Genomic DNA, 22,365 nt, shown 5'->3' with positions numbered 1-22,365 from the left:
TTGTTTTGCAGAAAAATGTCGCTGTTGTGTCTTGAAATGATTTAGGTGACCTCAGGAATTGGGCCTGGGAGTTTAGTAAAAAGCTTTTCATCCACTGTTTACGTACAGCAACCTCTTTTTACCTCAGTCAGTAAAAGTGCATCTTCACATTGTCGATCATGCTTGGAGACTAACATCCTAAAATGAAGGAAATTATTGAATCATTGTGCAGCAGAAACCACAACATTTGAAATTAAAACGGAGTTTGTAGTTTACACCGCTGATCTGCTGCCTGGCTTCATCTCAGGTTTATGACAAAAATTATATGAGATGAACTACACTCAGATGCCAGTTTATGAGGCGCATCCCTTTACATCCATGACAGAACACTAAATAGTGAAAACAATTAGTTGATTAATTGATAACTGACATGAATTAAACACCAATAAATATTTCAAATTCCAGCTTCTCAATTATAATGATTTGCTACTTTTCGTTTTATTTTGTTTTTATGCCACAATTACAACTAACAGTTATAACAATTTATAACAAACAATAAATTGATTAATACAAAAATGGTAGATTATTCAATAAGTTGCAGCCCTTATTAGACACACATCTTGGTATAACGCAATACAATTCAAGTGCACACAAACGAAGCCCCAAATTGACTAAAAAGTGGAATCAACACTCTCCAATATGAAGGTAGGATCCTTTTGCATGGCTGCTGTATTAGACTGCATACCTAATACACTGGTAACTAAGTGTATTTTGACAATATACTGTATATTACAATGTATTTTGGTATAGTGACAATTAAGTGTACAAACAAAGCAGATACAAACATAGAAATAAGATGCCATACCCAGCCAAAGAAGTCATCAGCTCGTCCATGTTCCATCCAGTTTTGGCACTGCACTCATAAAACAAAGCTTGGTGCTGCTATATAAACCAGAGAGTAAAAAAACAACAACATTTTAATACATTATTTCAGAGACACTGATCCGTCCTTAGCAGTGTGAGTAAATCACTGCGGGAAAGCAGTTTGAGTATTTGAGTGTGCCTGACTCTGCTAGTCTCTGCCCCTCGTTGGTTGTCACGTCTCTGCTGTGACTGTCTGCCAAGTCCAGCTTGTTTGCCAGCAGCATCAGTACCGCACCTTCACACATCTTCTCCTGGTGCAAACAAAAAAGACCTATTATGTGTTGACAACTAAATCAAAAAACACATCAATGGTAAGGTAAGCTACTACATTATCCACACAGACATCAAAGAAAATGCATGTGTATCAAATGGGGGCAGCTGTTTTGCATGTTTTTCAATCCATGACATCTCCACCTGCTCACCTTCACAGAGTCAATCCACCCTCTCACAGCGGCAAAAGAGGAGGATTGAGTTATGTCATACATGGCAAGGATACCGTCGGCTTTTCGATAGTACTGCTCAGTGATGCTGCGAAACCTAAACAATGAAAGGAAGAAAAAACAAAAAACAATGACCCCCAAAACGCTAAACTGAGTTATTATTAGGTGGCAAGAAAAAAAAAGATCTATAGCTCAATTGTATAATGTCAAATATCTAAGGTTGCAGAAAAGCTCATGGCTGGTAAACGTGTTTTACATCTGACCTCTCCTGTCCTGCAGTGTCCCAAAGCTGCAGGGTGATGGTGGGTGGAGCCCAGAGTTAAAGTCTTCATCTGGAAATCTAACCTATTAGCAACAGAGACCCAGGGTGTCATACTTTACTTACAGTGGCAAGAATAAGGTTACATACCCATACTATAGTTGATTAAAAAGAAGAATAAAAAAATGATCTTAATGCCTTAATTCAAAACATTTTTACATAATTAACATAATTAGGACTCCATTTTCTTTGTGAATGAATATGTATTGTAAATAAACAAATGTTCTTTCTTAAATACAGGCGACATAAGTATACACACCTATGTCAAATTCCCATAGAGGCAAGCACATTTTAATTTTTAAAAGCTAGTTATTTCTATTGGCCTTTGTAATTAAAATAACCCATATCATCACATAACCTTCACCATACCTAGAGATTGACATGGTTTTATTTCAGTAGCTTGATAGCAGGTTTGACTTGCATTGAGAGATGATCTTATGGAAAGTTCCCCATGCCTATCTGTATGTGTGGTGAAGGGTATGTGATGATGTGGGGCTATTTAATTACAAGGCCAAGGAAACTTTATCAGGATGCATAGTATCCTGGATCTATGAAATAACTGGCTTTTAAAATAAAAATGGGCCTGACTCTATGGAATTTAACATAGGGGTGTGTGTACAGTGGTGTGAAAAAGTGTTTGCCCCCTTCCTCATTTCCTGTTCCTTTGCATGTTTGTCACAATTGTGTTTCGGAACATCAAACCAATTTAAACAATAATCAAGGACAACACAAGTAAACACAAAATCCAATTTGTAAATGAAGGTGTTTATTATTAAAAGGTGAAAAAAATCCAAACATCAGGCCCTGTGTGAAAAAGTGATTGCCCCCTAAACCTAATAACTGGTTGGGCCACCCTTAGCAGCAGCAACTGCAAAAAGCGTTTGCGATAACGTGCAATGGATGGCTTTTACAGCATCCTGGGGAATTTGGCACTCATCTCCTTTGCAGAATTGTCCTAATTCAGTTACATTAGAGGGTTTTCGAGCATGAACGACCTTTTTAAGGTCATACCACAACATCTCAATAGGATTCAGGTCAGGACTTTGGCTAGGCCACTCCAAAGTCTTCATTTTGTTTTTCTTCAGCCATTCGGTGGTGGACTTGCTGGTGTGTTTAGGATCATTGTCCTGCTGCAGAACCCAAGTTCGTTCCAGCTTGAGTACACGAACAGATGGTCGGACATTCTCCTTCAGGATCTCTTGGTAGACAGCAGAATCATAGTTCCTTTATCACGGCAAGTCTTCCAGGTCCTGAAGCAGCAAAACAGCCCCAGACCATCACACTACCACACCATATTTTACTGTTGGTATAATGTTCTTTTATGAAATGCAGTGTTCCTTCTACGCCAGATATACTTGGACACACACCTTCCAAAGAGTTCCACTTTTGTCTCATCGGTCCACAGAATGTTGTCCCAAAAGTCTTGGGATCATCAAGATGTGTTGTGGAGAAATTGAGACGAGCTTTGATGTTCTTTTTGCTCAGCAGTGGTTTTCTTCTTGGAACTCTGCCATGCAGGCCATTTTTGCCCAGTCTTTTCCGGATGGTGGAGGCATGAACGCTGACCTTAACTGAGGCAAGTGAGGCCTGCAGTTCTTTGGACGTTGTTGTGGGGTCTTTTGTGACCTCTTGGATGAGTCGTCGCTGCGCTCTTGGGGTAATTTTGGGCGGCCGGCCACTCCTGGGAAGGTTCACCACTGTTCCATGTCTTCGCCATTTGTGGATAATGGCTCTCACTGTGGTTCGCTGGATTCCCAAAGCTTTGGAAATGGCTTTATAACCCTTCCAGACTGATAGATCTCATTACTTTCTTTCTCAATTGTTCCTGAATTTCTTGGGTCTCGGCATGATGTGTAGCTTTTAAGGATCTTCTGGTGGACCTTACTGTGTCAAGCAGCTCCTATTAAGTGATGCCTTGATTGTGAACAGGTGTGGCAATAATCAGGCCTGGGTGTGGCTAGAGAAATTGAACTCAGGTGTGGACAACCACAGTTATAGTATGTTTTAACAAGGGGGCAATCACTTTTTCACACAGGGCCATGATGGTTTGGATTTTTTTTCACCTTTAATAATAAACACCTTCATTTACAAATTGCATTTTGTGTTTACTTGTGTTGTCCTTGACTATTGTTTAAATTGGTTTGATGTTCCGAAACACGTAAGTGTGACAAACATGCAAAGGAACAGGAAATGAGGAAGGGGGCAAACACTTTTTCACACCACTGTACATATGTCCCCTGTATTTTAAGGAAAACATTTATTAATTTACAATACATTATTCATTCACAAAGAAAATTGGTGTCCTTAAAGGTTAGATTTTCCTATTTTTTTTTTAATTAAGGCATTAAGATCAATTTCCAAAAGATGTTTTTTTATTCCTTTTCAATCAACTTTAGCACAAGTGTGTAAACTTATTCAAACCACTGTATATATACACTTTTATTCATTTAAGCATTTCAAGCATCCTTGTAAAAGAGTGAATTAAAGAAAAGCTTACCCACTGTTGCGCTCATTTTACTGTAGAAATGTCCTGTGCAGTAGTGCTGGATGAAGGAGCTCTTACCCACCCCTGTTGTTACCCAGGAATACCACCTTGAACACTCGCTGAGGACTGACAATTGTACTCTAAATTTAAGTAAAGGGACCACACTTAACATTGTCACATCAATGTCATTTCTTCTTTGCTTTTAAGAGGATGCACATTAATCTGTGCTTCATCATTTCTGTGCAGAGTACAAAAACCTCAGCGTATCATCTCATTAAAAGGTCTCCAGTTGTTATATAACTGTTATATAATTAATGTATTTGTAGGTTTATATGTTCCCTACCTGCGTTTGCACTTGCTCAACGTTTTCACACCTGACTTTACATGACAGTGGGTGTCTCTTGGAGGAATTTGTCACCTCTGTGTCTTTATCCTGCTCCAACTCATCGGATGAGCTCAGCTGTCTTCAGAATCAATGAATACACACAATTAGTTGCTGCCCCGGGCAATCTGCCTCGCATTACTGCACATAGGATAAATGTGATGTTAGTCATACAAACCTTTTCAATGGCTTGTCCTGCAGTAAGTAGTTACCTATGATTGACCCTTTCTTCTGCAAAGGCTTTGTGACATTTGGATTCTAAAAGGTTTTTGTGGAAAGTGAGGCAGAAGAAATGAATATTATTAAGATTTTTATGTTTTTTAAAGTATAAATAGACATGCTATTGTAGGCTTCCAAGGAACATTTAGTAACAATGAGTTCTCTGTAGGAATAATAATTCTGCTTCACACACCGGCAGATTAAATATGTTTAAAAGCAAGTATTCAGCTCAATGGTGACATTTATTCTGCTGCAACAAGTTTAACATCATGATATATCAGTAAATACACTTGATTATTAAGTATATGGCAATACAAAAGTACAAGCAATGTCATTCTTGTTCATTGTGTTATTGTAAATATGTTGTATTCTTTGTGAATTATTTGTTCAGAAACTTGGATCATGATTGTTGTTAAAAAAAAAAACAGTTAACAGCTTCGGCAAATGTCATAAATTTAAGAATGTAGATGGGATAAAGGACCCCTGCTAGTTCATCTTCATAAAGAGTGCATTATACAGCCCTATTAATGAACATATTAAACACTCTTTCCTTTAAATTGGCACAGGTAGAATAAATGTCTTTTCAACAAAATCCTTCACTTCACTGACCACATCAACAAGAGGGGAAATATGGCTGACATTGCAAAAATTCCAAATGGGGTCAATGAACACACGGTTAATCAATAAGCAAACAATAACAGCTGCCCATATAAATATTATCGTCCAGAGGATGGAATGAAGCATTAAGCCATTCAAGACTTAGTTTAGGTCGGATAAATCTGCTGAGTCCACGGGGTACAAAGGTCTTCACTGAGGTAATAAGTTAAAGGCAGAGTTGGAAGGACAGAGCGTCTGGGACTAACCCTCTTCTGAGACTGTTGGGCATCTTTCTCGTCTCGCAGCCTTTTGTTCATATCCCTGACACAAAGAGAGAAAATCACTTAGAAGCAACATCACACTGGCGGAGGTTTAGAGTGGTGAAACGTGATGGACACAGCAGACAGCAGCTGTGTGGACTTACCTCAATAGCTCCAGCTGTCTCAAGAGACTGTCCTTCTCTTTCTGCATGTTCCTTGACACCTTCATCACGTTTCTACAGCGAAGCAAACACATTGGCAAAGAATGTTCTATATTCTTCGTATTGTTAACAAATCCCAAGAGAAGCCCCAAACCAACAATTAATTGATCCTTTTAAATACCGCATATTTAGCCAAAGCCTGATTTAAATTATTAATTTGTGACAACAAAAAAAAATCAATGAGTCTCACTGTTGCTCTGGGCAACATGTTCCTTCATTATGATAAATAATTATATAGGACAGCTGAAGACAGAAGAGGCGGAAAGGACCCGATGGCGTCCTACCAGGTGACCTACCCAGGCGCCCCTGCAGATAGTTTGACTGGCATTGGAACGAGATCAGATGACTCGTGTGTTTGTTAAGTTTTTGTTTTTCTTATAGCAAAGCAGTCAAGCATTGTCTGTTTCGTGAAGTGCTATTGAAATAAAATGACCAAAACTATTATTATTATGGTAACAAAAGTATTTTCAGCCATAACACAAGGAGAGACAGTGTATTGATGAGATGCATGAGGGACATTCGTGCACTTTCTTGTCTTCTTGTGCTGTTAGCCTCTCACCTCTGTCTGGCCACTTGTTCCTGGGCAGTGCTGAGCTGCAGCAGGCTGAGCTGACCCAGAGCGGCCTGCAGCTGCTCTCTGCTGCTCTCCACCTGCTCCTGTAATTGGGCGTTGAGGCTCCGCAGCTGCTGGTTCTGCTCCTTAATGTTTGCCTGTTCACAGCTCAGCTGCCGGATTCTGATCTCCAGCTTTGGACAAAGACAGGTCCTGTTGATTCACTCATTAGACTAAAACTCTTCAAATAATATAATAAAATAATAAATAACATTAGCACTATTTGGACACCTACCTCTTTCTGTTGGGTCAGTGTATTCTCCAACTCTTGCTCCTGCATCTTCAGCTCCTCCTCAAGTTGTTGCCCTCTCTGCTTCTGTTCAATACTGTCCTTGATTTTACAATAAATTAATTCAAAGCTATTATAAGGATCACTTTTGTTAATTAAATGGCGCAAAGGCTGGACTAAACAGCACGTCTGTACCTGAGACAGGCGTTTCTCTCTCTCCTCTCTGATTTGGTTCTCCATTTCTTCATATATGGACCGAACTACCTGATCATGTTCACTCTCTCGTCTAAAACAGAAAGAAATTAAAGTTGAATGATTTTAGGAAACTCAACACAATCTGAATACTCACACTTAAATAGGGCACAATGAGTTGTTTAATGTGCAGAGGACAGTGGAAGGAGGCTGGGACCTGCGTAGAGCTTGTTCCAGACTATCTCTTTCTCTGATGGAGTCCTGTAAATGGGACACTGCATGGATCAGGATGCCTTCAAGGACACTCAGCAGCTCTGGTCTGTCTCTCTGGAGTTCACACCACAGAGAAGAGAGCTCCTGCTGACTGACACACAACACACAACTGTTAAAGCACCTGATGATATCTAACCTTAACAACACAACATCACTCAATTACATTACAAAAGATGCTGGGTTTTAATGAATGTGATTGTATATGTCCAGTATCTGTGCATCAAGCATCTCAATCCTTTGATTCCTGCAAAAGTTATCCAGCTCAAAGATTTGCATTGTTTGCAACACTTACTAGTAAATTATTTGCCATGTAGAGATATCACTTCTACCAAAAATATAATTTATGAGGTTAGTGATGTTGGACTGCTATTATTTTGAACACAGCTGTATGGGATGGACAAAAAAGTAGAAACACCTGTCAGAAGAATGCAATACAATTCAAACTGCAGCCTCCAAAGTTACCATAAAGCTGAATGAAAACTTTGTATATACAATATTTTATTATTATTATTATTATTATTATTCAAGAAAGTAATTTTTTACATTTGTTGTTTAAGAGAGAAGAACAAAGACACACTGTGTATAATACAATATATTTTGTATATACAAAGTTTTCATTCAGCTTTATGGTAACTTTGGAAGCTGCAGTTTGAATTGTATTGCATTCATCTGACTGGTGTTTCTACTTTTTTGTCCATCCCATACAGCTGTGTTCAAAAGAATAGCAGTCCAACATTACTAACCTCAAAAATCATATTTTGGTAGAAGTGATATTTCTACATGGCAAATAATTTACTAGTAAGTGTTGTAGAGTCATAGAAAACCAACAGACCCAACAGTCATGACATGCATGCTGCTCATTCGGTGTAACTGAATCTGCAATTGAAAGGGGCATGTTTAAAATATAGCAGTGTTGTGTTCAATTGGTGAGGTGATTGATTCTGTGAAGAAACAGGTGTCAATTATGGCCCATATTTAAGGAAGGAAGGAAGCAAATGTTGTGCATGCTGGTTAAAGTGCATTTCACACTAAAATACTCAGCAAATGGGTTGTTCCAGACATTGCTCTGAGAAACAGCGGACTTTGATTAAAAAGTTGATTGGAGAGGGGTAAACATTCAAAGAAATGCAGAAAATTAGGCTTAGCCAATGTGCTTATTGCTTAGCTAAAATTATTTATAATGCCTTGAAATGGCATCCAAAGCCTAAACGATGTGGGAAAAAACGGTCAACTACCATTTGAATGGTTTGAAAAACAGCCAAAATGACAAAAGGCTCAACCAATGATCAGCTCCAGGAAAATCAAAGAAGACTTAAAGTTACCTGTGGGTACTGTTACGATCAGAAGAAGGCTATGTGAAGCAAAGCTATCAGCTAGATCCCCCGGAAAGTCCCATTGCTGAAAAAAAGACATGTACTGAATAGGTTGAAAATTGCCAAAGGACAAACTGACTGGCCAAAGGAGAAATGGCGCAACATTCTGTTGACTGATGAGAGCAAAATTGTTTTTTTTGGGTCTAGGGGCCGCAGACAGTTTGTCCGACAACCCCCATGCACGAAATTCAAGCCACAGTACACTGTGAAGACAGTAAAGGATGGTGGTGCAAAAATCATGTTATGGGGATGTTCCTCATACTGTGGTGTTGGGCCTATTTATCCCATACCAGGGATCAATACATCAAAATACTTGAAGAGGTCATGTTGCCTTATGCTGAAGAGGAAATACCTTTGAAATGGGTCTTTCAACAAGACAATGACTCAAAACACACCAGTAAGCGAGCAAAGTCTTGGTTCCAGATGAACAAGATTGATGTTGTGAAGTGGCCAGCCCAATCCCTGGACCTCAGTCCCATAGAACACTTGTGGGGTGACATCATAAATGCTGTTTCTGAGGCAAAACCCAGTAATGCAGAGGAATTGTGGAATGTAGTTCAATGGTTCTGGGCTGGAATACCTGTTCACAGGTGCCAGAATTTGGGTTGACTCTATGCAACACAGATGTGAAGCAGTTCTCAGAAATAATGGTAATACAGCTAAATATTAGTGCAGTGATTTAAAGTAAAGCAAACGCCTTGAGCCATTTTTCAGTTTATACAGTATATGTTTCAGTTTGTAAAGAAAAGTGCAAATACTTCTATATTTTGAACAGCCTTATATTCCTTTTTCTTCACTTTCTGTAAAGGTATAGCACAAACTTGATCAATTTTGGTCATGTTTTGATTTGGAATGGAATGTGCATTGATATTATGGAATAAAAAGCTATTCTAAGGACTTTTTTTAAAACACACTGCTATTATTCTGAACACAACTGTATATAACAATGAAGGTATGCTAAATAAAAGAAACACCTCTATATTAGACTACATTCATTTGAGCCAAGTGTATCCAATAAACTCAGTGTAGATGGTACTATATTGTTGCTACTGTAGAAGTCCTTTTTGGGATTCAATGGCAAGGAATCAATGACAGTGATCTTACTCTTTGAAGAGTTTGTCTGCTCCCAGCTCCATCAGTATGTTTACAAATCTAAGTACAGGTGGTTCCTGGGACCTGTCCACATGGTCCGTATCCTCCTCCGCTTCGTCTTGGCTCAGCTCAGTCATTTCCTCCAGCCCCACAAACTCACCTGCACCCCAGGCAGAGAGAGGATTTGGTTTACCCCTCATGTTGTTCTCGGGTCAATTTTACATATTTAAAAACAAAAACGATATCAGAAAATATGGGACGTCAAAAATAAGCGCCACAACTGTGAAAAATAACAAAATGTTAAAATAAAGCAACAAAAAAACAATTAAAAACACCGGATGAAGAAAATGTGTTAAAAAAAGTTAAAACAAAACATAAAAAGTAAAAAAAAAAAAAACTTTTTAAAACGCGTATAAAAATTGAAATAGGGACAACAAAAGTGTTTTTTTCATTGTTGACGGGAAGACAACACAAGGGTTAAAGTGAGTGACATTTATGAATAAACAGAAGTTCTCCCCATAGACAACATAATGAATAGTGGCATCAGATCACTCAAAACACTACACTTACAAAAATGCACCACATGAAAATAATTAACAGCCTTTTATGCACTTTTTGCCCAATAAAAGCACAAGGTGCATATTGTCACATGATCTGGGAGTGCACTCCCATTGGTCAGTTCTGGAACAATATTGCATGCAAAATTTTCGCCTTGATTAATGTTACTGTGCCTGCTACTATCAATGTTTTGATCCTGAATAACCTGTCAGCCTTTCAGCTCTCTAGAACACAAAAAACGTGTTTGATGGACTCACAGCTGCAAAATAAATGATAGCCCGTTGGAAACCACCACATGACCTGTCTATATACAGTACAAGTTTGGACACACCTTCTCATTCAATGTGTGTCCTTTATTTTCATGACTATTTACATTATAGATTCTCACTGAAGGCATCAAAACTAGGAATGAATACATGTGGAAAAATGTTCTTAACAAAAAAATGTGAAATAACGGAAAACATGACTTATATTCTAGTTTCTTCAAAGTAGCCACCCTTTGCTCTGATTACTGCTTTGACTGTTGGGAAACCATTTCAGGTGACTACCTCTTGAAGCTCATCAAGAGAATGCCAAGAGTGCGCAAAGCAGTTATCAGAGCAAAGGGTGGCTACTTTGAAGTAACTACAATATAAGACACGTTTTCAGTTATTTCACACTTTTTTGTTAAGTACATGATTCCACATGTATTCCTTCATAGTTTTGATGCCTTCAGTGAGAATCTACAATGTAAATAGTCATGAAAATAAAGAAAACACATTGATTGAGAAGGTGTTTCCAAACTTTTGGCCTGTACTGTATATAAAAATTTGATCACAAAAAAAACACTACACTTACCAAGTCCTGTACTGAACTCAGCAGGAGTAAGGAATCCATTGGTTTCCCGGTCCAGACTCTCAAACACTGTCTCCAGCTCTTCAGGAGACAGCGGCAACTCCACTTGTAGCCTCTGAACAGATAAAGATAGAAAGTTCAAGACTCCACAATCAGCCTAAACTTTGTTATTCTACCACATAGGCTGCTCACCTGCATATCCCGCTTTGTGATGAACCCTTTCCCTTCTTTGTCACACAGCACAAACAACTCCTTCGCCTTGCCCATGGTCTCTGCCAGCGGGCTTCCTGACACTGCCTCTCTGGCTCTGGGTGAAGTCAGTGGACTACGTGTACCACAGCCTGGCCTTGGGCTCCCAGCTGATCGGCCCCGCGATCTGGGGCTCACTGGTACTGCCTCACCACTGCCTTGACCCACCAGCACTTCGCCATCATTCAGCCACTTAGACATTACTGCAGAGAGGCCGGCAAGTATGGGTGGGGAGTTGCTGTGTGTTTCATTACATCTTATATACTTGTCGACGTCTCAGTATGTCATTTGGTATTAAATGCTTCACTTTACTTGTTTGGGAGTCATGAAAAGTAGAGCTGAAACGTGAAACATGACAAATAATCTGCAATTATTTTGATAATCGAGTCAGTGATGTTTTTAAACCATAAATAGTGAAAATATGCCAACCATTCTCTGGTTCCAGCTTCTCAAATGAGAGAATGCCCTAATTTTCTTTGTCATATAGTCTACTGAATCATTGTACACTCAATTTCTTTGAATTTTTGACTTTTGGTCAAACAAAAAAAAGATATTTAAAGACATCACTGTGGACTGTACAGTATAAGCACGTTTATCCTCATGTTGACAACTATTGCAAACTGCATGATTGCAGTTTTGTCAATAATGCAAGATCATTATTAGTTACAGCCCTAATGAGATGTCTCAGTTTTCATCAGCCTATTACCAGTCGGAGTCATAGTCAGAGACATTTGCTTTAACTTTCATGATGAACCAGAATGAATTAAAATACACTTCAGGTTCGCTCTTAGTGGTGCAAGATATGAGAAGCTGGCCCTATAGGTCCTCCCTTGTCAAACATGAGGTGCAGAACAAACTAAGCTGTGACTGTACACATTATCTACAGCTGCTGTGATCAGCTGTTAGATGAGGTAAACTTAAATAAATTTGATGCTGCCTCTGCTAGTAGCGCCCATGACTTTGCACCAGGATGTTTCCAGGGTAAAAAACAGGATGGTGTCATGTGAAAAGAGTTTCTGTGTACTCGAAGGGGAGGGCGGATAACCAGGGGAGAGGAGATGCAAATCAAACATTTGCAGTTGTTTGCATTTTCAGAAATACCACGATTGCAAACACATTTTACTACTGGGAAAATATGCCTCAATATCATGAACATTCATAAAGCAGTGATTTATGACATATACAACAAGCATCACACATAATAAGTCTTAAGGTTAGACGGCATTTCTATAACACAGGTAGACAGGAATTAAGGATGGAACTAAATCAAATAGTTAAATTCAAATAGAATTAGAAAAAAAGATATTTCTGGATGACGAATTCTGTGTCAGTGTTAAATAAAATATTACTCTCCTTCTTCCTATCACTCCTGTCATGCAATCTATGATCATAAAACCAATACCTAAAAAACACAACATCGCTGATAATAGCTAGAAAGCTTCTTGCTGATGATCAATAAAGATCAAAACTTCCTTATAACATACGAGATATGCTGGGATAGCAGATAAGAAACTATGTAAAAATTATATGTTCTGTATGTCAGTTGGCCAACAGCCACGCCAAAGGTCAAATAAACTCTTACACACCTAGCTAACACAACACACACTATAGCAAGGTCGGTGTGTGAAACAATGTGAAGTCAGGGAAAGTAAATGTACCAAGTGTACATCATGTTATAGGCTACGAAACTGTCACTTCAACTTAAAAAATACTTACACTTTCTGCGTCAACATAAGTTTATCTAAATATGAACATACGGTATGCTGCTTGAAAAACCTGTGACAGCTCTGATGATAAAACAGTAAATTAAGTTAAATAGGCAAATGTGAAATGCAGGTTGGCTAGACTGAAACTCAGCTCGGAAACCGCCAGTTACATGCGACCACTGTTGGAGCCTTGTAGCTAGCTTAGGTAAACCAAGCCAAGAGCATTAAGCTAAGTAATGTAATGTTACATTTATTATTAAAAAAGAAAAGGACCCCACACAACAGTTAGCTGGTCCGTTGTTAATGCACCACAGCGGGGAGCATGAACATAAACGCTGTCTTAATATCTGTGCACAACTTACATTACTATATTTTTATATCAGCGAAGTTGTAGAAACTTTGACTACTCACCTCCAGTGTACTGGACGCAGGTGTCCACAACCACATGAGTCAGCTCATAAAGTAACTTACCGCGGGGGGGCAGTGAGCACCGTGTATGGTGGAAGTTAACCGTAATGTTTGATGTTGCCCGCGAAATGAAGGCGCACACACACTTTTCCTACAATTGTTTTCACTTCCAGGCAGCAGCTACTTTCAGTAACCTTCTTTAACTGTCTAACGCTAAGTCAATAACATTTAGGAAATACAAGGGCCACTACAATCACTACAACGACGAACTATACCGTAATCTCCATAGTTTTGAGGAATATTCCTAGAACCTATACATTTGCTATTACGGTAAGAAGGAGCGTTACCATGGAATTTACGGAAATACATGCTGAAAAGCAGCAGCGGAGGCTCCAAGTGGGTAGCATTGTTTGCCGATAAAAGTAGAATATGAGCAATTTAGGAGTTTGTTTTGGCTCTGGGTGACGTATTTTTTTCGTTACATGTTTTTTGGTAAGTGGGTGTTATATGGTATTTGTGAAGCCGATTTAAAACGTTACAACACTGTTGTGATGGTTGTAGCAATCGTGACTGGCTGGAGTTCCTCGAAGTGAAAATCCGAGTTGTGCCACTGCCATCAGAGTATGTTGTGGAAATTAGATTGTGAAACAGTTAGTAGTAGGCTTACTCTACTATCTGTCTCCAGAATTAGCTATCTAAAGCCAGCGCCAAACAGGCTAAGGATGCTTTGACTTGGGTAGATTAGATGCCTATGAAGGAAGGGAGTGTGTTATCAGAACAAGAGACAGTGGTGTCCGTATTAATCTCTAATCCCAGTTTTGACGTTTCCATTAGGTGTAGTGCTAAATCTGCGACAGACGACAAGATACGCAACTCTTCTCCGCACTGGAGATGGATGCAGGGCAAAGATATGAGTTGTGAATATGCTTCGGAGGAGAAAAAAATCACAATGCTTTTTCTTCCAACTATACGATAACGTCTCTGTTGTTTCACAGCTTTTCTGTTCTTCCTAGCAGGAAATGCAGCAGACGAGCAGACTTTCCACATCAAGGATGTCAACATGCAGAATATGAAAATATCCTGATATTTTGAACTACCTGCAATCTTCACCAATATACTTTTCTCCTAAAGGACAACATGAACAGAAGGACACACTGTAGTGAAGACAACCTAAAGCAATAGAACATTTAAAGGGAAAAAAAAGGAAATGGACAATTTATGAAGATGGTACTGTCTGCCTGCTTCTAGACCTGTGCAGTGTTGTACTCCGGTTTGTACAGTAAATCTAGACCAAATAGACTTGTATTGCCACCATTAAGTACCAGCATATTGCAAGTGTAAAGAAAAACAGCCAGAAGCAAGGAGTGAATAGACTGTGAAGCTTTGTGGTTTGCAGAATCCGCCCCTGAAGATGCTCCAGACTAGTAACTACTCCCTGGTGCTGCTGATCCAGCTGACACTGTTGGCCTATGACCTCTTCGTCAACTCCTTCAGTGAACTCCTGAGGGCAGCGCCTGTCATCCAACTAGTGCTTTTCATGTGAGTCACTGAACTGTATGCATGCTGATATGATTATTGATTTAACATCAGTCAATTATTGTCCGACCAGAAACAACAGGACAATTGATCTCCTGTATGCTAATGTGAGGGATGCATACAGAGCGACTCCCCTCCCCCCACTGGGGAAGTCTGATCACAACCTGGTTCATCTACAGCCACTGTACACCCCCCTGGTCCAAAAACAGCCGGTGACAACTCGCAACAGCAGGAGGTGGTCCCTGAGATGGAAAGTGCCCTGAGAGACTGCTACAACACCACAGACTGGGATGTGCTGATCGACCCGCATGGTGAGGACATAGAGGGGATGACACACTGTCTGACGGACTACCTGAACTTTTGTGCAGACGTGGTCTCCCCTATCAAGACCGTCCGATGTTACCCTAACAACAAGCCATGGGTAACACAGGAGGTCAAGGCTGTCCTCAACAAGAAGAAGGCTGCCTTCAGGAGCAGGGACAGGGAAGCCATGAAGGCAGCACAGCGGGAGGTGAAACATTGTGTGAGGGAAGCTAAGGACAGCTACAGGAGGAAGGTGGAGCAGAAGCTGAGGGAAAACAACATGAGGGAGGTCTGGGAAGGTGTGAGGACCATCACAGGTCACAACACAAGACCAGAACAACAGGGGGGACAATGGAGAGGGCCAAGGAGCTGAATAACTTTTTCAACAGGTTTAACCAGCCCTTGCCCCCCCTGCCCCCACCCTCACCCAGCAATGTTCCCTTCCCTCCACACACCTCCCCCCTGACACCACCACATCCCAGTCTACACACCTCCCCCCCAGCACCACAATAATACCCCCTCCTCCTCCTCAATACAATCCCCGCCCCACATCACCACGGACCAGGTCAGAGAGCAGCTGAGGAAGCTCCGGCCCAGGAAAGCAGCAGGCCCGGATAAAGTGTGTCCGAGACTGCTGAGACCTGCGCAGCAGAACTGGGGGAGCCGCTCCAACGGATCTTCAACTTAGCTGCAGCTAGGGAGAGTGCCCACCCTTTGGAAGACATCCTGCATCGTTCCGGTTCCAAGAAGAACAGGCCCAGCGAGCTGAATGACTTCCGACCGGTGGCGCTCACTTCACACCTGATGAAGACGTTGGAGCGGCTCTTCCTCAGCCTCCTCAGACCCCAGGTACAGCACGCCCAGGACCTCCTGCAGTTTGCGTACCAGCCAGATGTTGGTGTGGAGGACGCCATCCTCTACCTGTTACACCGGGTCCACTCCCATCTGGAAGGGGAATGGCACAGTGAGGGTCCTCTTCTTGGACTTCTCCAGTGCCTTTAATACCATCCGGCCCCCTATACTCCAGGACAAACTGATCAGGATGGGAGTGGACCCCTATCTGGTGGACTGGATCAGAGACTACCTCACCGACAGGCCACAGTACGTCAGGCTGAAGGACATCATGTCTGACACTGTGGTCAGCAGCACTGGAGCCCCCCAGGGCACAGTGCTGGCCCCTCTTCTCTTCACCCTGTACACCTCGGACTTCTGTTACAACTCAGAGCTGTGTCACATACAGAAGTACGCAGATGACACAGCCATCGTGGGTGTATCAGGGGGGACAGGGAGGAGGAGTATCGGAGTCTGGTGGGGGACTTTGCTCTCTGGTGTCGCACTAACTGCCTACAGCTCAACACCTCTAAAACAAAGGAGCTGGTCGTTGATTTTGGGAGGTCCAGACCAAAACCGCAACCAGTCCTGTTGGAGGGAGTTGAGGTGGAGGCAGTCCAATCATACAAATACCTCGGCTGTGGCTGGACAACAAACTGGACTGGACAACAAACAGCAGCCACCTGTACAGGAAGACACAGAGCCGGCTGTACTTCCTGAGGAGGCTGCGCTCCTTTAACATCTGCAGCAAACTGCTGTGGATGTTCTACCAGTCTGTGGTCACCAGTGTCCTCTTCTACACTGTGGTGTGCTGGGGGGGCAGCATATCAAAGAAGGACACCCACAGGCTGGACAAACTGATCAGGCGGCCGGCTCTGTGGTCGGCATGAAGCTGGACTCACTGGTGACGGTGGCAGAGAAGAGGACATTGGACAAACTGCTGGCTATTACTGAAAATTCCAGCCACCCCTGCACACCGTCATCAGCACCCAGAGGAGCCGGTTCAGTGGAAGGCTGCTCCTTCCCAAGTGCCGGACCAACAGACTCAAGGACTCCTTTGTCCCTCATGCCATCAGACTCTACACTCCTCACTAGGGGGGAGGAGAAATAGGGCAGAGAGGACAATACATACATACATACATACACACATACACACATACATACATACATATATACATACATACATACCAAATACATACATATATACATACATATATACATACATATATACATACATACATACATATATACATACATATATACATACATATATACATACATGCATACACAGTAAACATACATACATACATACACGCACACCTAGTCACTTTATCACTTCAATACTGGACTCAACACTGACACTTTAATAATAATTTATGGTCTTTTGTTTGTTTTATTTGACAAATGTTCTTATTGTTGTTATTATCATTATTGTTATTTTGTTGTCTTTATACTTTTCTTTTCTTTTTTTAATCTATTTTTTAATTTGTTCTTTCTTGCTAAAACTGGTGCTGGAATTTTCAATTTCCTTGCGGGAGTCATCCCAAAAGGATAAATAAAGAGAAGTCTAAGTCTAAGTCTAAGTCTAAGTCTAATTATTTAAAAAAATGTTATTCCAGCTGATTGATTTCATTCAAAAACAATTATTAACTTTACAATATTATCAAGTAAAAATATCAAACACTGTCTGGTTACATGTTCAAACATGCAGACTTTCTTTTTTTTTTTCACTTGATATTTATTATATTTTATGTCATACCATTACAAACTGGAATCTTTTGACATAAGTTGTGGCTCTCATTTGGCAGAGCTGGACTAAAAGTCTAATTAAAGCTTAAAATGGCAGTCATTTCTGATTAAAAACTCATCCCGCAGTTGAATAAAACAGCATTTAGAGGAGTTGCCAGAGATTCATATTATTCAGATGCTTACAGCCAATTTGACCTAACTCATACATTATTGTGGTTTATCATCCTTGGGGTTTTTGTTTTCTCGTCTGCTATTTTAGTAACTGGTCAGCATCAAAAAAACGTTCTGCAGTGCTTTAGCTGCTCTTATGTCTTTGCTATATTTTAGACCAACCATTTTTATCCCATTACTGCATCATTACAAAAGGTCCTGGTCAGTGAATGAAGCCTTGTCTTAACTAGAGCAATTTTTTTTGAGATGTCATCAGCATCCATATTCATTTTTATTTTTACAATACGACCTTTGTTTAGAAAACTTATAATGTAAAAGTCTTGCAAAATATCCTTTTCTCTGACTCAGTTTACACTTTACTGCTGCATGAATAAGTCATTTCAGGGACAGACTGCTCACTCAGAAACCAATATTCCCAAAAATATCAACCAGTAACATCTGTGTCTACAGCATCCAGGACATTGCCATCTTGTTCAACGTGATCATCATTCTGCTGATGATGTTCAACACCTACGTGTTCCAGGTTGGCCTGCTGTCCCTTCTGCTGGAGAGGTTCAGGGCTCTGCTGATATTGTCTGGTCTTTACCTGACGCTCAGCATCTGCTTCCACTGCTGGGTGTTGGTAAGCTTCGTCACACCAACACAGACACCTGCACGTCAACTCTGTGCAAACACTAAATCAAACTTACATTTTATCATCTAAATTTAATATTTATGTAACCAATGTCATCTTATATAAGAGTAGCTGTGGAGAATTTTGATCCATACAAACTACTCCTGATAATTATCTCTCTTTTTTTCTAGAACCTTAGATGGCTTGAGTCCAACAATTTTGTTTGGACTGATGGTCTTCAAGCTCTTTTTGTTTTCCAGAGAACAGGTCATTAGTTACTCAATTCAGAGATACATTTAACTTTTCACTTTCTGTAGTCATTGAGTAACTGTGCTTTTTTCTGTTAACAGTGGCAGTGTTGTATTACTACTTATACAAACGAACAGCAGAGTATATGGGAGACCCAAGGCTGTATGAGGACTCTCTGTGGCTGCGGGATGCCTTTGCCAGATGTCGTCAGTGAAGAAGAGACAGTTTCTGTTCTTTTTTAAAGATAATTTTTGGGGCATTTTATACCTTTTATTTGACAGGACAGACAAAGACATGACGCAAAAGGCCCCAGGTTGGAGTTGAACCCAGGCCCACTGCATCGCGGAGTAAACCTCTATATATGGATGCCCGTTCTACCAACTGAGCTATCTGAGCACCCAGAATAGACAATTTTAAGAATGACCTTAAAATGCTTTGCCAAAAAAAGGCCCTTCTAACTCATCAACTCGGAATTTTTGACTATTTTTCCATTTAAAAAAAATAAAAATAAAAAAATAGCTCTGGATCTAGCCAAGTGTCAAACCAGTTTGTGTTTACTGGTTCTTTGTAGCCAAGAGGACAGACGTTTGTATTTGATTACAGTGGCAGGTAAACAAACCATTTCAGTATTGTATTAATTTAGGAAGATTGTGTCTGTTAATCTATGTGGCCTTTGTAAATCAATTTGAGTTGCAGATAGAATGCAACATATTAGAAATGTTCTGTTATTCCCCTGCAAAGGAGGAAACCTGTGCTTTTACATGGTCAATGTAATTTTAAATACGCCAATTTTCATGTGTATCCTGTTTTCTTTGAGTGGGGGAACTTTTTGAATTGTGTTCCGGCTGTTTTAATTAAATAATCCTTCTCTAATCCCAGTGTCATCCTTCATCACAAGGGTAGTCAGTATCCTGTAGACATGGTGAAACAGACTGCTCTATTTTTAACACAAAGATTAATCAGCGATTGGGGTTTTAGGCGCCACAAGTGAAACACACCATAAATAGTCTTCAGTGTGTCAAAATAACCTAATCTCAAGAATCCAACAGGTCCAGTTCCAGTCTCATCTAAATAAAACGGTTAATCAACCATTTCTACAATTGTTCAAATCTATTAGATCTGTATGCAGATATCAGGCTAAACAAAGAAAGACACCAAAAGTCGTACAAATCCCCTTTACTTGTGACAAGAAAACCAGAGTCCATATGATCCCAAAATGTTGTCAGTGCAGTCCAATTAAATCCAGTCCGTGTTGTGTTTCATGTCCTCCTGGAATGTGTAATATTCTTTTAAGTCAGTCACCCAAAACTGCAGGAAAACAAGGAGAGTGAAAAAAGTTAACCACTAAAAAAACTGTTTCAGTGACTAAAAATAAAACTAATAAAACTATCTTAATAATATTTCAAATGTACCTTCATACATAGATGCCAACCCAGAGTAATAAGAACAGCACACCGAAGCCCATGAAAAGTGAAGCCACGAGGGAGATCAGCAGCTCTTTGTAGACGTCCCGGGTGTATTTAGTTGATGTCACCTCATAGCTGATGAGAAATTAAGGGCTAGCCCATTTAAAATACAATCAACAGCAAAGTTCAGAGCTCTTTGATATGTCTAATGCCTCCTGCTGTGAGGCCAACTGGTCCACTACTATACACACTATAGTAAAACGTATTACTTATTTTCAGAAATAATGTAAACAAACATTTTACAGACTTAGATTTTGTCTTTGTCTTATTGTGGATTTCTAACTTTCTTATGGTTTACATTTTGATCAATGATTGTGCCTTTAAATGCTTTAATTCCTGTCCATCAACATGTACTGTATTATTATGAAGTCTCTATCTCATATCTACAAATAATTTAGAAAGAAAAATAACATAAATGCTTTGTTGTGTTAATTAACAATTCTTGCATGAACTTAATGTGGTTAATATTTCTTTCGACAGTATAGCCAAATTAGCTACCACTTGAATTGAGGATACAGCAAAGAGGGAAAACACCAAAAATACCTGCAATACTCCACTATTGTACACAATAACTGTGAGAACGCCCCAAGGCCCATAGGTTAAAGCTAAACCAGGAAGTATGTCTGTAAAGTGCCATGTTTGGATGTTTACAATGGACAATTTTATCATTCATTGAAATCTGTGTGAGCAACTGACTGCTCGAGTTTCTTGTCTCATCTTACTTAATTAACTCTGTAAGTGTTTGTGTTAATGTTATCCATTAAAGTCATTGGCTGAGCTATGGATCGTAAGTTGTAATTAACCGGATTCCTCATTTAAGCTTCACACTGTACTCAAATGAGAGGAAACAAATGGGTGCCTGGAGGGTTGCAAGAACAAATATTTAAAAACCTATGGTATGATTTTACTTATTGTGCTCCACGAGAAATGGCAAACCTTTGCTACTAACTTAGCTTGAAGTCAGATGGGCTAAAGCATGTAAAGGCACCGATATGATCCTTAAAGTAATCTTGTACGGGGTCACTGCAGGTCGCTATTCTGCAGTGTCCTATTGACCCCTTCTGTCATGTTACCCACATGCGTAGTATTATGTGGAACAAGCAGGGAAAGGATACACGAAGAACCAGGCAGTGAAGAACATGCCGATGGCCAGCAGGACGACAGTGAGGTGTGGGAACACAGCCGGGTTCACCGGGCTGGTGTATCTGGTCATAGCCTCGAGCTCCTGCAGCCACAGCAAAGAGTTCAGACACAATTAGGTTAGACAAAGTTAGCTACATCACCTCCATTACCGCCAAATTGTAGTTTAACTTCCTTCCACAATGTACCCGCGTCTAAAACGTTTAATTCGTGTTGAAAAAAGTATTCATCTTGTTTAAATAGAGCGGCTGAATCAGTGAATTTGACATGAGAAGCTAACGTTGCTTTGCTAGTCTGCATTTACGTTGCTGCCCAAACGCACAATTTCACACCGAAAACGCATTGTTTTGCTGATGAAATAAACTGCATATCATTGTACATCACAGTTAGAACTTCTATAAACAAGATAAAGATGAGTAATTCTACCATTTTGCAATGAACCGGAGCTGCTGTTTAATTTGTGCGATCCAAGATGATAAGGCCACGTACCACTGACTATCACTTCCTGGTTTCTTTCGTGACGTACAGTTGACGTTTGCTTTGGGGTTTTGTAATCCTCAGTTTAGCCTCTCAGGCTTTTCCTCCCCATAGGCGCATATGGCACACAGGCTCAGGTTTGTTTTTTTATACACCCGTGAGGCTCAGGCGGGGATGTTAACGGGCTCAGTTAACAGGCAGAGACAGAGAAGCAAACAAGAACAACAAGATATGTTACAAGGGTGAGTGTAGTGTACCCCAACGCAAAACTGCATTTGGGAAGTTATCATTTTCTTGCAGTGCCATGACTCAATGGAATACTCTGCCAACAGCCATTGTTTCATGTAGTCCCCACGCCTTCTCACATCTTGCTAAGCGTTGGCTACAAGCCGTACAAGATAAATGTTTTATTGTTCGCTGTCCCTGTCTTGAAATAAATAAATTACAAAGATTTCAAATTACTGAATGTATTATATG

General features: G+C 40.2%; 3 protein-coding genes and 1 long non-coding RNA gene across 11 annotated transcripts; 1 reads left to right on the top strand and 3 right to left on the bottom strand.

The window, feature by feature from the left end:
- Window positions 1-1,046: 1,046 nt before the first annotated feature.
- On the bottom strand, window positions 1,047-1,649 carry LOC116674432 (uncharacterized). Its single transcript, XR_004328099.1, has 3 exons — window positions 1,607-1,649; window positions 1,326-1,440; window positions 1,047-1,154 (listed from the first exon to the last, which is right to left on the bottom strand). It is a non-coding gene; the product is annotated as an uncharacterized LOC116674432 (long non-coding RNA).
- Window positions 1,650-5,008: 3,359 nt separating this feature from the next.
- LOC116674428 (calcium release activated channel regulator 2B) lies at window positions 5,009-13,610 on the bottom strand. The gene is made up of 10 exons (XM_032506902.1): window positions 13,357-13,610; window positions 11,183-11,577; window positions 10,994-11,105; window positions 9,611-9,758; window positions 7,078-7,224; window positions 6,864-6,954; window positions 6,675-6,770; window positions 6,386-6,573; window positions 5,770-5,841; window positions 5,009-5,666 (listed from the first exon to the last, which is right to left on the bottom strand). Exons 2-10 carry the CDS (start codon window positions 11,438-11,440, stop codon window positions 5,513-5,515), a joined length of 1,266 nt encoding a protein of 421 aa, XP_032362793.1. The 5' UTR covers window positions 11,441-11,577; window positions 13,357-13,610; the 3' UTR covers window positions 5,009-5,512.
- LOC116674429 (transmembrane protein 138) lies at window positions 13,599-19,708 on the top strand. Of its 8 annotated transcripts, XM_032506909.1 has the most exons (6): window positions 13,600-13,845; window positions 14,485-14,623; window positions 14,750-14,892; window positions 18,394-18,565; window positions 18,748-18,823; window positions 18,907-19,708. In XM_032506909.1, the coding sequence occupies exons 3-6, from the start codon at window positions 14,765-14,767 to the stop codon at window positions 19,017-19,019; spliced, it is 489 nt and encodes a 162-aa protein (XP_032362800.1). In that variant the 5' UTR covers window positions 13,600-13,845; window positions 14,485-14,623; window positions 14,750-14,764; the 3' UTR covers window positions 19,020-19,708. The 8 variants fall into 8 exon arrangements, with proteins under 8 accessions (XP_032362801.1, XP_032362800.1, XP_032362797.1 ...); XM_032506910.1 differs by lacking the exon at window positions 14,485-14,623 and having other exon boundaries at window positions 13,599-13,845; XM_032506906.1 differs by having other exon boundaries at window positions 13,601-13,830; window positions 14,370-14,892.
- Window positions 19,709-19,969: 261 nt separating this feature from the next.
- On the bottom strand, window positions 19,970-21,967 carry LOC116674431 (transmembrane protein 258). Its single transcript, XM_032506911.1, has 4 exons — window positions 21,838-21,967; window positions 21,387-21,496; window positions 20,218-20,346; window positions 19,970-20,113 (listed from the first exon to the last, which is right to left on the bottom strand). The coding sequence occupies exons 1-3, from the start codon at window positions 21,838-21,840 to the stop codon at window positions 20,220-20,222; spliced, it is 240 nt and encodes a 79-aa protein (XP_032362802.1). The 5' UTR covers window positions 21,841-21,967; the 3' UTR covers window positions 19,970-20,113; window positions 20,218-20,219.
- Window positions 21,968-22,365: the final 398 nt, after the last annotated feature.

This window comes from Etheostoma spectabile, unplaced genomic scaffold (genome assembly GCF_008692095.1).
Source record: "Etheostoma spectabile isolate EspeVRDwgs_2016 unplaced genomic scaffold, UIUC_Espe_1.0 scaffold00000234, whole genome shotgun sequence".
NCBI classification, from domain to species: Eukaryota; Metazoa; Chordata; class Actinopteri; order Perciformes; family Percidae; genus Etheostoma; species Etheostoma spectabile.
The sequence above is the reverse complement of the archived record's forward strand: the minus strand, read 5'-3'. Positions and strand labels throughout refer to the sequence as shown.